We start from the raw sequence: 14,273 nt of genomic DNA, 5'->3' as shown, positions 1-14,273 counted from the left end.
ACTTTGTGAACTTTCTGTTTAGAGCACTGCGGGAAGAACCATGATGCGTTGCCGCCGCGTTTTTTCCCGCAGCGCTTTTTTTCTGCGGGACGTCCCATGGAGCCTTAACCCTAAAGATTAAGCATGCCTGGGATAAACACATGTCTATCCAAAGATAAAATGGAAATAATATAAGGGTTGACTAGATGGACCAAGTGGGCTTATTCTTCTATGTCTCTATGCTTAGGTCAGACAGTTATGATTGTAATAAATATTTGCACTGTATACGGAATATATTGTTATTATATGAAATAGTAAGGTATTATTCTTTAGAGTTCTAATATTCTCTGATTATTTGCAGGAGGACCTTCTAGATGGCCATCCACTCATTGCGACTGCTGCTGTAAAAACCCGAAAGGAGACAAGGAGGGAGAAAGCGGAACGTCTTGCAATGAACTCTCTACATCCAGCTGTGACAGCCAATCAGAAGCCAGCTCTCCTCAAGAGACAGTGATCTGTGGTCCAGTGACTCGCCAAACCAACATACAGACTCTAGATCGACCAGCTAAGAAGGGACCAGTGCAGATTCTGCAGCAGTCCGAAATCCGACGGAAAAGTGACCTTTTACGAACTTTAACCACTGGGTCTAGAGAGTCCAACTCTAGTAAAAAAAAAGTGGTAAAAGAGAAGCTCTCTATTGAAGAAGAGTTAGAAAAGTGTATTCAAGATTTTATGAAGATAAAAATACCCGAAAGATTTCCGGAGAGAAAATACTCTTGGCAATCGGATCTGCTACGAAAGTATCATCTATAGAGAGGAGAGGGGGGTGGGTTATTATAAATCACAATTCTATGGTACATGAGACCTATTGTTCATTTGATAGATTACCATGTCCACTAAAACTACTGCCTATATACATAAATCACCCCAACCTCATTGCTGCTGGATGGACCCATTGCCCCGTCCACTATTATTGACCGGTGCCAGCCAGCAGCATTGGTGTTACCATTACTAGTTACAGGGTATTATTTTTCTTTTCTCCGTGGAAGCACAATGTATTATTTTTCATTGAGATGTAAAATGGTTTCTGCAAACATTAACTGCACAACATAACAGGTTGGATGAACATGCTCCTGCGATTGTCATTTTATTTTTATTCTTTATTTTTTTTACATTTATTTAATTATTATTATTATTATTATTATTATTATTATTATTTATTTAATAATGTCAGTGTTTTTTCTTTCATAAAAGTTAATGGACGAGTGTCGCTTAAAAAAAAATGCATGTTTCCTTACCGGAGAATTGAGGTTACATGAGTGAAATAGAGAAGAAATATATCATGATGGTTTACATTTAGTGAATATATTACTGCATAAATTATTGGTCTTGTTATCTCCTTGTTACTCTGCACTTTCTTTCGAGTTGAACGGCTGCTTTTCGTGGTCATATAATCTGTGGCTGCTTCATTATCTCTATTTTTGTAGGATTCTGAGATGTGTGGATGGTGTTTATCACAGAGAAATAAAAGCCCTTCCCTTATTTTAGTCTACAAACATCCGTCATCTATGTGGACTCCAAGTAGGGAAACATTCCTGTTCAAATGGATCCTCGGCCTTGTCAGTAAATACTTACTGACCAATGTCTGCAAAATACAGGACTTTTGTGGTGACAAATACTGTGTAAAAATCATAGATGTACAAGTGCATAATAAAGTCTTAAGTGCTCATTCACACAATAAGCGTTTCCTTTTTGCCCTGCTTTAGATATAGTTTGGTTTTAACGAATCTGGTTGGAGGAAAGACCAAGAAAACAATCTGAACAGGTTACTACTCGATATGCCGTCTAATATGTCTTAAATACATGTGTTTATATGTTTATTATTGTTTATGTGCTTATTATTTTACGTTCTTTTTCCTAGAATTTTCTGTGTTGCCCCTCAAATGTGTGTATCTCTACGAAGTTTGGCACGGTCGGCAGAGATTGGACAGAGTAAGGCTAAGTTCACTCATGCACCAGAGTCACTATTGGAGACTCCGCCATAGAAACTGCCAAGAATCAACAGAGAGAAAATCCCTGCGCGGAGGACTTCTCCCTCTGCCGCTTTTTGTATGAAAACGGCTGATTCCTGGCGGACCACATTATGGTCAATGGGGTCCGCTGGTGTCCATATGTAACCACTGTTTTACGGTCTGACTCTCCATTATTTGGGTTCCCCAGCAGACCTGTGCAATGGTGAGTCTGGCGTACATGTGATCCTAGCCTCAGAGTGTATGGGGACAAACCCCAAACTGGTAACACACAGTTGTTAAGTTACTCCTACATGTGTAACAGAGGAATGACACGACATCCAGTTACAAGGAAAGATGTTCCAGAGTTATTATATCATAGGTAATACCAGACATGCGCGGCATGGTGACAGATCTGTTTTAGTGACAAATTATAGCTCCAGATACAGGACCTAGATCATACAGGACAACAATGCTACACTGAATGCATCCGAATACAGTATGCAATTCCCCCTTCACTCCCTGGATGATGATATTGTGCAGATTTCCTTTCCTTAAACTATTTACAGTATACCTTTCTGACTACTTACAGTCATTGCAGTTATTGTACACCACATACATCTTATATATGTATTAGTGTATGAGTCTGATATGGCCACTCCAACAATGAAGCAATAACTACATGTATAAATAAAACATACATTATTTCCCATTTATGTGCTTACAATTAATGAATGAAACAAAACTTTTTAGCATTTTATTCCATTGCAGGGTCTACCTCTGATTTACAGTTGTCTCTGAGCTGGTGGATAGAAAAAGAGCTGCTCTTGCCCAGCCCCTGCTCATTCCTCCTCCTTCCGGCTCTATAGACTTCTATTGTAAGCACTTGTAAGACTTCTATTGTGAGCTGTAAGCATGATATCTCTGTGACCAGAGGCGTTCCTTGAAGCTCCTGAATCCCAATGCAAAATATGTAATGGAACCCCTTAAATACTATGTGCCAGTAGTGGTATATTTTATATGACAGTCAGACCTCTGCAAATTTTCATCCAAAGCTTTTTGCTGCAAGACGTTACATGGAGCCTTAGGGAGCCTTCACACGGAGTAAACGCACATGTATTTTTGCAAAATACACGTGTAAAAATAAGACTCCCATTGACTTCAATGACATTTTACAGGCGTATTTTTACACGTGTAAAAAATATCATTGAAGTCAATGGGAGTCTTCTTTTTACACGTGTACTTTGCAAAAATACACGCACGTTTACTCCATGTGAAGGCTCCCTTAAAGTACCCTGTTTCTCCAAAAATACATCCTACCCCAAAAATAAGCCCTAGCTTGATTTTCCATGGTTTTTGGATTAGGCTTGAAATATGAACCCTACTCCAAAAATAAGCCCTAGTTACAGTCAACGCCTCCAGCACTAGGTTATGTCATGTGACGTCTCAGAGACAGAAAATAGGCATAACGTAACTCCCAACCATCCTGGACAAGTGCTCCGCTACCTTCCACCATAGCAGTGCAAAATCTGTTCATCTGTTCCTGAGTCCTACCTACTTTCTCCCAGGTCCCCCTTCTGAGTGCTACCTCCTGGGTCCCACCTCCCACGCTGCTATTATGCTATGGACTTGGCTATCTACATGACCAGATGTCAAGTGTCACCCCTGTTCGCGCCCACTGATGCAGCTACTGCACTACAGCACCTTCCCCTAAACATAAAGGATAGAAGATAGAGAGGAAGATAGAGGGTGCTAGTAAGTTTAAGACCCATTGACCCTGCACCAACAATTGTGAATGTAAGCTAGGGTTTCAAACCCTAACCATTTTATAAGACTTGTCCAGAATGAATCAGAAAAGATTTTCATTTGCTCTGGTGCTTGAAAAATAAGGCTTACCCGAAAATAAGCCCTAGCCCCCCTAGACCCTGTCTTATTTTTGGAGAAACACGGTAAGCATTTTCTTAGATAAGATATATTACAAAGTTTCATATTCACTTGTATTTACGATTTTTGCAAAGCTTGTTGAAAAGCTAATGGCTGTTTAACCAAATTTAAGGCAGAAACCCCAATCTTTTGTATTTTGTGGTTGGAAACCACATGCAAAAAACCAATAAATAAATAATGGACAGGAATTTTAAAGGAGCTATGAAATTGGGGGCTTACAAGTATTTACAGATATTTTTGCATCACATGCGCCATACAGGAATTCTATTGAACCATCTGTAGTTTAGTAATATTATTAGAAATTATTATTATTAGATATTAGCTGATCCGAACAGCACGCTCCCATAGAAATGAATGGAAGTACCTGGCACGCAGACTTTGCTGGTGGCCGGCTGCTTAACCCCCCACGTGCCGGCCGCTTCCATTCATTTCTATTGGAGCGTGCTGTGAGCGTGCTGTTCGGAACGGCTGCTCCGAACAGTGTTCGCTCATCTCTAAATATTATCATCATGGATATGCATATGGAGATGACTAAAGACACATATGATCCATTGGTTGGGGATAACTGGCCTAAGGGTCCTTAGGAGATTAGAGGATAACCAAAGAATTCTAGATAAACAAAAAAATCTAATTTGTATTGATCCTTCACTTTCTCAAATCTTGAATAATGCAGGGCCAAAAAGTTATTAAATAGACTGAATAGATTAAAAGACAATTCAATGCAAAAAATTTTATAGCGTCAAATAGAGGTTTTTTTGTTGGATTACACAGGAAAAATATATGTCTTGCTCCATATGCTTCAAACATGCAATACCTGATGGAGCCTGTATAGCAGTATGAGGAGAATGCATGGTAACATACTTTGTAACAGTACAGCCACCAAACAATGCCGTATAGGTGTCCTTGTGTACTGGTCCTATAGAAAATGTAAATTATTAAAGGGGTTGGCCACTTTCAGACCAATATTGACAAACGAATGTACAATAAAAAGATATACAATTTTCCAATATACTTTCTGTATCAATTCCTCACGGTTTTCTAGATTTCGGCTTTCTGTCATTCATTCTGTTACTTCTAGAGCAGACCTGGGCAATGTATGGTCCGCGGGCCACATCCGGCACTCTGACTGCTTCTATCCAGCCCGCATAGCTAGTGGAAGGTTTTTGAAGGACCTGTGATGATGTCATCACAGCCTATCACCAGGATAGGCTATGACTCGTTAGTGGGCGGAGCCACACAGGACTGTGTGCTTGCTGCAAGCTGCCGGCAATGGAGGCTGCTGGATGATAAAGAGAGAAGAGACAGCATGTGAGCAAGAGGGGAGAACTAGGGGCAGATGTAGGGGGGCAGTTAAACTGAAGGCAGATGAAGGGGGGACATTAAACTAAGGGACAGATGGAGGAGGACATTAAACCATGGGGGGTAGCAGGAGGGGGACATTTTACTTTGTGGGGCACATGGAAAAATTATTGATAATGGGTGTAGTCAGCAGAGAAGTGGGTGGAGCTAACTTTACCGCGATGCGCATGGCCCTCTAGAACCGTTACAATTTCTCATGTGGCCCCATGGGAAAATTAATTGCCCACCCCTGTTCTAGAGGATAAAACTCTGACTATGGTCATGTGATTTACGGTCCATGGTCATGTGATGAGCACACAGGTGCCGCTCGTTATAGTCACAGCACAATAATCAGACAGGTGCTTGGTAATCAGCTGTGCACCTGTGTGCTCATCACATGACCATGGACCGTAAATCACATGACCATGGACCGTAAATCACATGACCATAGTCAGAGTTTTATCCACTAGAAGTAACAGAATGAATGATAGCAAGCCGAAATCTAGAAAACCGTGAGGAATTGATACAGAAAGTATATTGGAAAATTGTATATCTTTTTATTGTACATTCGTTTGTCAATATTGGTCTGAAAGTGGCCAACCCCTTTAAGCCTTAACAAAGACTGTAAGCTAAATTCTATATATCAGTTTACAGTAGTTATTGGGATTGGGAGGCGAGTGTTCCTCCTGACCACTGTGATTATGAAGGGAGGCAGGGGCCGGAAAGCTGGAAGTCATGGTTTATGTTCAGACTGCAGGCCACCTGCCATACTCTGGAGGAAGCCCCTTCTCTCCTGCCCTGATCTAGCAGATCAATGTGAGACAGGCAGGGCTGGTGCACAGTGGTGTTGTCACTCTTGTATGGTGTCTCTTGATGACATATATAAAACACAATTGTCTCATGCAATATTTTACCTCAATACCATCTTAACTGTTAGTTACCTGTATCATGGGAGCTAGCTTTACTATTATAGTAAAGGTAACTTGTAGTGAACACTGGAGAGGAGGGGGAGGTGGAGCTGCAGAGAACCCCTGGGCTTATTCCATACAAAGCCCCTGAGGAAGGAAGTGATGATAGACTCCCAGGAGAACCTCTTCTAATGTAAGTACATACTACAAATATTCACATAGTCACCAGTTGTGCCTCATACACCAATAACTGCCTTTATACAAAACAAGCAATAAAAATGATTTTACCCAACATGAAACATGATGTATTTCAGCGAATGCTATTTGATCGGTCCACAGAAAAAGGACTATGAATGGCCAGAACTGATACACAGAGGACTTGAAGGTTATTTCCATCTGGGAATCATATGGGATATCCACAGGTTATGCCATATATGTCTGATGGATCCAAGTGACATCTCTTGCTTGACTATTCTCTAAAGCTCTATAGATGCAAATGGAGACATAATGCACAGAAAGCAAAATCTCCGCTGAGAGTAGCACAAAAAACAGCAAGGTAGATGAGATTTACTCCATGAGAAGATATTCCATGCAGACATTGACATGCGGCACAGGTTGATAAAGCCACAGTTTGCTGATCTTTCCTGTAGATTTCACTTCTTTCACTGTTGAGGAAAAAATATGCAGTGAATATGCAATAAAACTTCTGGGGATTTGCCATGAACTCTGTTTCCACCATTTGCAACGTAAAAAAATCTATCCCATGTGCAGGTACACTAAAATCTGTGGGCACCTTTACAACCATTTTTTAATCTCGTTGTTGCATTTTAATACATATGTCTTACCTTGATGTATATAAAGCTTAAGCAAAATTTGTATCTGCTCACGTGTCTCAGTTGTTTGGATCCACCAGGGAATCAATGGTGAGCTGGACCACTAAAACAGTGATTACCTGTGGACACCTGTGGACCTCCATAGACTGTAATGGGGTCCACCGGGTGTCAGTTGTTTTTATATTGATACCAGTGGAGAGAAATGTCCTCTGTGCAGGACTTTTCTCTCTGGTGATTTTCAGTGGTTTATGTGACGGAGACTCCAACACAGGTGTGAACCTAGCCTTAGTCTACAAACAAACCCTTCGAGTAATCTTATTCTGCAGTGATGTGCTATAGAGGTTACCACCTTTCACAAGTGTGGTCTTAGGTGGGAGACATAGTATGCTGTGTATATGTGTCCTGATTGTACATTACATCTATGACACATAACAAGCATGACATCAAAGGAACAAAAAAATCATAATAACATACCAAGTTCTCTATGTATGGGTCACATCATCAACAGACAAATAATAAAAAAAAACTGGTGCCCTGGCACTTGTAAGATGGAGCCCTCAGTTGCAGCTACTCCCGGACACCAACCTGGAAGGTGGTGAGTAAACACAAGGGAAAAATTGAAAATGGTAAAAATTGGGTATGAGAGCGCCACTGAGTGGATGTAGGTTAATAAAATCACTTTATTGGTTCCAAAGACAGAGGAAAAAGAAGGCTACGTGTTTCGACGCTGGTCTAGTGTCTTCCTCAGGCCAATGTAAAGTCCACTGTCGTGGGAACCTATCATCAACAGTGTAGTCCTGTACCAAAACTACTAGACAAAACCAAAAAAACTGGGAGGAATACTCAACATATGTATAAAAATAGCTTTATTAGTACAATATTTAAAATTAATAAATTAAATATTGTACTAATAAAGCTATTTTTATACTTATGTTAAGTATTCCTCCCAATTTTTTTGGTTACATCTATGACTTTTAATCACTGTGTATACTGTACATTTGTATATGTTGCTGCCATTGTGATGTCTTATTGTTGAGTGCTTCATGCCTTTGACAATTTCAGTATTTGCTTTCACTGTCTACCATTTTCTGGAAGTGATGCCACTCACAGTTCAACATTCACACACTATTGCCTGACACTCTTTGTTCATACCGTGTGGGAAAGTAAAAGGGGAGATTCCTCCGTGCCTTGGGGTCTTTCATCCAAACTTCATTGCAACCACTGCAGTAACCCATCTGTGTAGTGAGTTTCCAAGACAGTGTAGGAAACCTGACTGAAAATGCAGACAAGAGTGAACGTAGCATGTGAAGTAGGACCTGTTGGAACTGAGTGTAAACCCTTGGTAGGACTGTGCAATACCTGTTTATTGCTATGGGACTGACAATCTTACCCAGTGAAGGTTATATTTCTTTCCAAGGAGCTACTGTCAAGGTTGAGGCACTGTCATGTGCTTCTGTTGAGACTGAGCAATTGCTTTTTACCACTTTTGTTACTGCTACCTTAGTAAGAGGATTGGTGATAACCAAATCGGGATCTGGTTGCCCTGTCCTTGAGTAGGTCAGTAAAAAGTGGGCTCGTTTACTCCTCGAGGGGTATCCACATTACATGCTTCTGTATCCCACTTCTTGTAGACCTACAAGAAGAGGTTTTGTTACTTAGTTTTATCCACAATGTGTATTCCCTACGGTGACCGAAGATAAGTATTCAATAAAGAGACCAAACCACGTGTGTCTTACAATGAACTGCTCTGTATAAAAACTGCCTGGCCAAGGCAGAGTGGCGTCTTGTGGATTGCCTAGTACCTAGAATCCAGGGCAAACGTATCACCATCCACCCAGCAACATGCCTAAAAACCACAGTAGTTTTAGTAGTTTTCTGCTAGTGGCATATGCTATCTAGTCTCCTTTACAACTATTTCATTAATTCATTCATAGTACTTTCTAATACAGAATTCTCAAAGGTGCCAGCAAAATTTAGACAAACCCTATTACAATTGGTATTTAGTTCCCCAATACTTTTTTTTTTGCATTTTTCTCCTAATATTAGACGTGTTTATTGAATCAATACAGTTGCTCCAGGATTAACATTAATAAACCTTTTCATCCTAAGAAAATACAAGTGAATATTTTTTTTCCTTTTGTCTTATAAGACCAGGAGCAACAACATATCCAACAGTGCATATTGGAAAATGCCCAAGGCAATGACAATTATTTTATAAAAGGGTCAGCGATTATGTTAAACTGTACATCAGTCAATTGCCATTGGGGGATAGTGGTGCATATTGTATATAATATTTGGTACTGGTATTTCTGGTTATGTGGAGTTATTACTGAAGTAAATAATTCAGTTTTTAATATCGTGTAGCACTGCGATCATGCTCTATAAATCCATTCATGCCCTCTAAACACATTAAAAACTCACAGAATCCTGTCAATAATGCAACCAGTGAAATGTGACTAAAATAGGCCCAGTGGGCCTACAGTGTTGTCAGAACATTACCAAGCTCATTGCCGAGCTGGAGAGTGATTAATATGTGCACAAAGGCAATGGCGAATGAAATGCACAGTAATAGCCTTCATTTACAGAGCTTTCTGCACACATATAAATCTTCAGTATTTCCTCCATACAGGAGTTGTGCAGTAAAGCTCTTGCAAATAAAATGCATTTCTTTTACAGTAATCAATAAGTGTAATTTTCTCAGTATTACATGCAATGGTATATACAATGCAAAAGATCAAAACCACCTATTGTGTTTATACTTGCTTACAGGGGCAGATTAAGGTTACCATGGGCCTGGGATGCTCAGAAAGCCCGGGACCGATGGACTCCTATTCACCCAAACAATCCCTGTGACCGTATAATCTCCAACACAGTATTATCTGCTATAGCAGTTCCCAAATAGTATAATGTTTCATAGTGAACCCCAGGCAGTAGAATGTCCCATAGTGACCTCTCAGCACACTATAATGTCCCATAGTAGCCCCACCACACAGTACAATGTCTTAGAGTGACCCCTATCATTTAAAAAAAAAAAAAAATAGCACTTTTACAAAAAGTTTGGATTCACCTGAAGCCCCCAGAAAATAATTATTAGAGGCCCAGGGGAGGTGAGTACAAGAAACAGTGTTATTCACCTCCTTTGGGCTCATGTACGGGTCTCCATCCTCTTTGGGCCTCTTCTGACATTTTGAATGATGTCAGGGATGACTGATGGTTATGATTGGACCTCAGTGGTCATGTGAATCACACTGGAATCTATGCGTCATGATGTTGGCATGATCCACAGGACTGCTGAGGCCTAATCACAGGCCATCAGGCCCTGAGCATTCACCTACACTGAGTGGCCAAAGTCATGGGAAGGTACTGGATGTGCCGTTAATAGCGGGTCGCCCCTCCGCGAGCCCAAATAACTGTAGCAAGATGACGAGGCATGGACTCCATGAGGTGGAAGAGTTCTGGAGGGATATTGATCCATGCAGTCTGCGCTGCAGCCCACAATTGGTCCTGTGTAGTTGGCACTGGGTCAATAGAGTGGACACTGGTATCCACAGCATCCCAAAAATGCTCTATGGGGCTGAGGTCGGGAGTTGTGAGGTCACTGGTGTGCATGGCCGCCGATAGGCCAGTATTACTGCTACTGGCATCAGGGACACAGCCAAATTGAAAAATGGGGGGGGGGTTTTGGCCCGCCACCGTGTGCCGCCCCCCTGACGCCCACAGCAGTCATTGTGCCCAGTGAGCAGCGCCGAGCTCCAGCTCCTCGCACAGGCGCAGTACTATCCGTATTGAAGCTGGCGAGCGGGTAGTACTGCACCTGTGTGAGGAACTGGAGCTCGGCGCTGCTCACTGGCCTGGGCACAAATCATGACTGCTGCTGGCGCCAGGGGACCAGGGGACAGGGCCGGCGTCAGCGCACGGCATAGGCGGGCAAGTGGCGGGGCCCACAGAGCCTCTGGAGGCCCCCTGGCACTTGTCCGCCCCAGCACTTGCCTGTCCCGATGTCCGCTCATCGACGTCCGACGGACGCCGATGAGCTGAATACATAGGCGATTAAAGCAGGAGCTGTGAGCTCAGCTCCTGCTTTAAAGAGAACCTTTCATCAGATCGGGCACATGCAGTTTTATATACTGCTGGAAAGCTGACAGTGCACTGAATTCAGCGCACTGTCGGCTTTCCCGATCTGTGCCCGGTGTAAAGCGCTATCGGTCCCATTACCGTAGCGCTTTAGTGTCAGAAGGGCGTTTCTGACAGTTAGCCAGGGACGCCCTTCTGCCCAGCAGCGCCTATCGCGCTGTACTGTGTGAGCGGGGAGGAACACCCCCTCCCTCTGCTCACAGTGCTCGTCTATAGACAAGTGTTATTAGGAGAGGGAGGGGGTGTTCCTCCCCAGTCTTAGAGCACAGCACGATAGGCGCTGCTGGGCTGAAGGGCATCCCTGGCTAAGTGTCAGAAACGCCCTTCTGACTGTAAAGCGCTACTTTACCGGGACCGATAGCGCTTTACCCCGGGCATAGATCGGGAAAGCCGATAGTGCGCTGAATTCAGCACACTGTCAGCTTTCCAGCAGTATATAAAACTGCATGTGCCCGAACTGATGAAAGTTCCTCTTTAACGCTGCGGACCCGGCTTTGGCATGTGTAGGCGCGATGTGATGACACCACATCGCGCCTACAACTATGTGAATGGAGTGAGAGAGCGGAGAGAGGAGCGGCGGGGGAGCGATGAAAGGTAAGTGTAAGTGTTTGTTTTGTATTAAACATTAAGGTGGAACATAATGAAGGGGGCCCATGAAACTGGGGGCAAATGAAGGGGAGGGGGGGACGGCATGACACTGGGGCAGATGAGGGGGGGGGGGGACTGTCACGTTCGTGTCAAAGTCCAGACACCGATTCCTGGCTGCAGATTGCACCGCTAAGGAAACAGGGGAAGGAGACTATCCCTGGCACTACGGTGGCTAGCTAGGCCCTGCCTATGGGTGGTGGTCAGCTGTCCTCAAGCTAGCCTTGGCCCCGACAACTCCTGGCTCTCTAGCACGAAGACCTAACAGACAGATAGGACAAGAGCTGCAAGAGAGCTAGGGACTGGGGATACTATGGTGGTGACCCCTGCAGAAATAAAGGTGCAGCTGCAGACAAACAAACAGGACGGGAGGTGCAGGACAACGGACACGCAGCACAACACAATACAAGAGAAATGAGGAGAGGGACAGTGGAGAGGTGAGGAAAGGGTAAACACGAGACTGGGGTAAAATAAACTGGAACCCACCTCAAACAACCAGATAGTGCCAAGAAATCCGAAGTGAAGGACAGGGCAGAGTAGAAGTGTGGAGGGGAGAACCAAACTCATACACAATCACTCAAACTCCTTACTAGACAGTAGCAGCACAAACAAAACACTCCTCCTCCCTGGGCCACAAATTTTAGGTTGGGACCACAAAAATCGGCAACTAATGGAGCTGCCCTCTTCCTGATAAAGGCCCCAGAATCCTCCCATAGGTTGATGGCAATCCTTAACACCTGGGGTTCGATTCCAGGAACCTCAAGTATGCTCAGAGGATTGACACCCAATACCAAAATATACAAAAATAAGGTCATGACAGGGACGGCATGACACTGGGGCAGAGACGGGGGGACATGAAACTCTGGGCAGATAAAGGGGGGAGAACGGCATGAAACTGGGGACAGAGATGGAGGGGGCCCAATGAAACTGGGGGACAAATGAAGGGGAGAGGGGGAATGGCATGACACTGGGGCAGATGAAGGGGGGGAGAACGGCATGACACTGAGGAAGATGAAGGGGAGAGAACGGCATGACATTGGGGCAGATGGGGGGGTGGAACAGCATGACACTGGGGCCGAGACGAGGGGACATGAAACTGGGCAGATGAAGGGGGAGAATGGCATGAAACTGGGGACAGAGATGGAGGGGGGGACATGAAACTGGGGGCAGAGGAAGGGTGTATATGAAACTGGGGGAGAGATGGAGGGGGGGCATATAATTTACGGGTGACTGTAGGAGGATTATACTGTGTGGGAGCACATGAAAAATGAATGAGAATGGGCGGAGTAAACATAAAAGTGGGTGGAGCTAAATTTGCCACGGCGCGCTGCCCCTCTTTCTACTCTTCAGAAGTTGGGAGGTATGGCGTTGGTGACGCCACACTCCTGCGTGATGTCACTCGCTTCATCTGCGACGCACAGTGTCTTGACTCCCCCGCCTCCTTTACGAGGGGGCCCACTGAGGCTCTGTCACCCAAGGGCCCATAAAAACTTGGAGCCGGCCCTGCCAGGGGACATCATTTATAGGTACAGGGGGCAATGGAAAGATGTTAGGAGGTGGACGGGGGGGGGGGGGGGATTGTTGGGGCATCAGGTGTGCGGCACTGCGGAGAGGGAACTGGGGCAATAATATATAATATATAAACTTTTAGCTGGAGAACTACAAAGCACACAATACCTCCAAAGGTATATGTGCTTTGTATTAATAATGATGTAGGCTGCTATGCTACTAGCATCACAGCCTGTTTGGGGGTTGGACTTTCAGGGATAGTGCAGGGATAAGTTGACAGCTGATTCTGACTGGTTACCAACGTATCTCGGCAAGGGAGGCCAAAAACGCAATGTGAAAAAGCCCCGAGGATTTATTAAGAGGGCTCTTATAAATAGTGTTGGCTCTCTATAGGCGCTGTCACACGTAGCAGATTTTACCTGCAAATAGAATCTGATTAAGCCTTGTAATGCTGCTAAATAAAGGGAAATGTAATACATAATTGGTATGTCGCAAAATAAGGTAGTTTTAAAATGGCGGGGAGGGGGGGGGGTTGCAGACACTTAGGCTGTATGGGGCCCCAAAATTCCTGATGGCGGCCCTGCTGGTGTGTTCATTAAGCCAGTCCTGTGCCACCAACAAGTGATGATATGTTGCATTGTCCTGTTGGTACACAGCATCCCCATCAGGGAACTCCCAACACCAGAAAGGGGTACAGATGGTCTGCTTTTTCATGTCTTCAACCTGGAACGGCAAAGGAATTCATCTTTAGTTTTGTTACACAATCCAAGTTTCCTATTCTTGACACTATAGCCACATTTTTGCTACGGAGCTCAGATCCAGGTCTGGGAGGAGATCCCTCAGGAGACCATCCACAACTTCATCAGGAGCATGTCTAGGAGTTGTCGGAAGGTCATACAGGAACGTAGAGGCCACACACACTACTGAGCCTCCTTTTGACATGTTTTAAGGACATTACATCAAAGTTGGATTAG

The 14,273-nt window shown here is 43.8% G+C and overlaps 1 protein-coding gene across 2 annotated transcripts in view; it reads left to right on the top strand.

The window, feature by feature from the left end:
- KCTD16 (potassium channel tetramerization domain containing 16) overlaps positions 1–1,153 on the top strand; it is a 239,380-nt gene extending 238,227 nt beyond the window's left edge. For both annotated transcript variants that reach the window (XM_075274756.1, XM_075274755.1), the window contains one exon: positions 341–1,153. In XM_075274756.1, the coding sequence (XP_075130857.1) occupies positions 341–792 (452 nt within the window). In that variant the 3' untranslated portion in view covers positions 793–1,153. The remainder of the gene's footprint in view (positions 1–340) is intronic.
- Positions 1,154–14,273: the final 13,120 nt, after the last annotated feature.

This window comes from Leptodactylus fuscus, chromosome 5 (assembly GCF_031893055.1).
Source record: "Leptodactylus fuscus isolate aLepFus1 chromosome 5, aLepFus1.hap2, whole genome shotgun sequence".
Classification (NCBI taxonomy): domain Eukaryota; kingdom Metazoa; phylum Chordata; class Amphibia; order Anura; family Leptodactylidae; genus Leptodactylus; species Leptodactylus fuscus.
The sequence above is the reverse complement of the archived record's forward strand: the minus strand, read 5'-3'. Positions and strand labels throughout refer to the sequence as shown.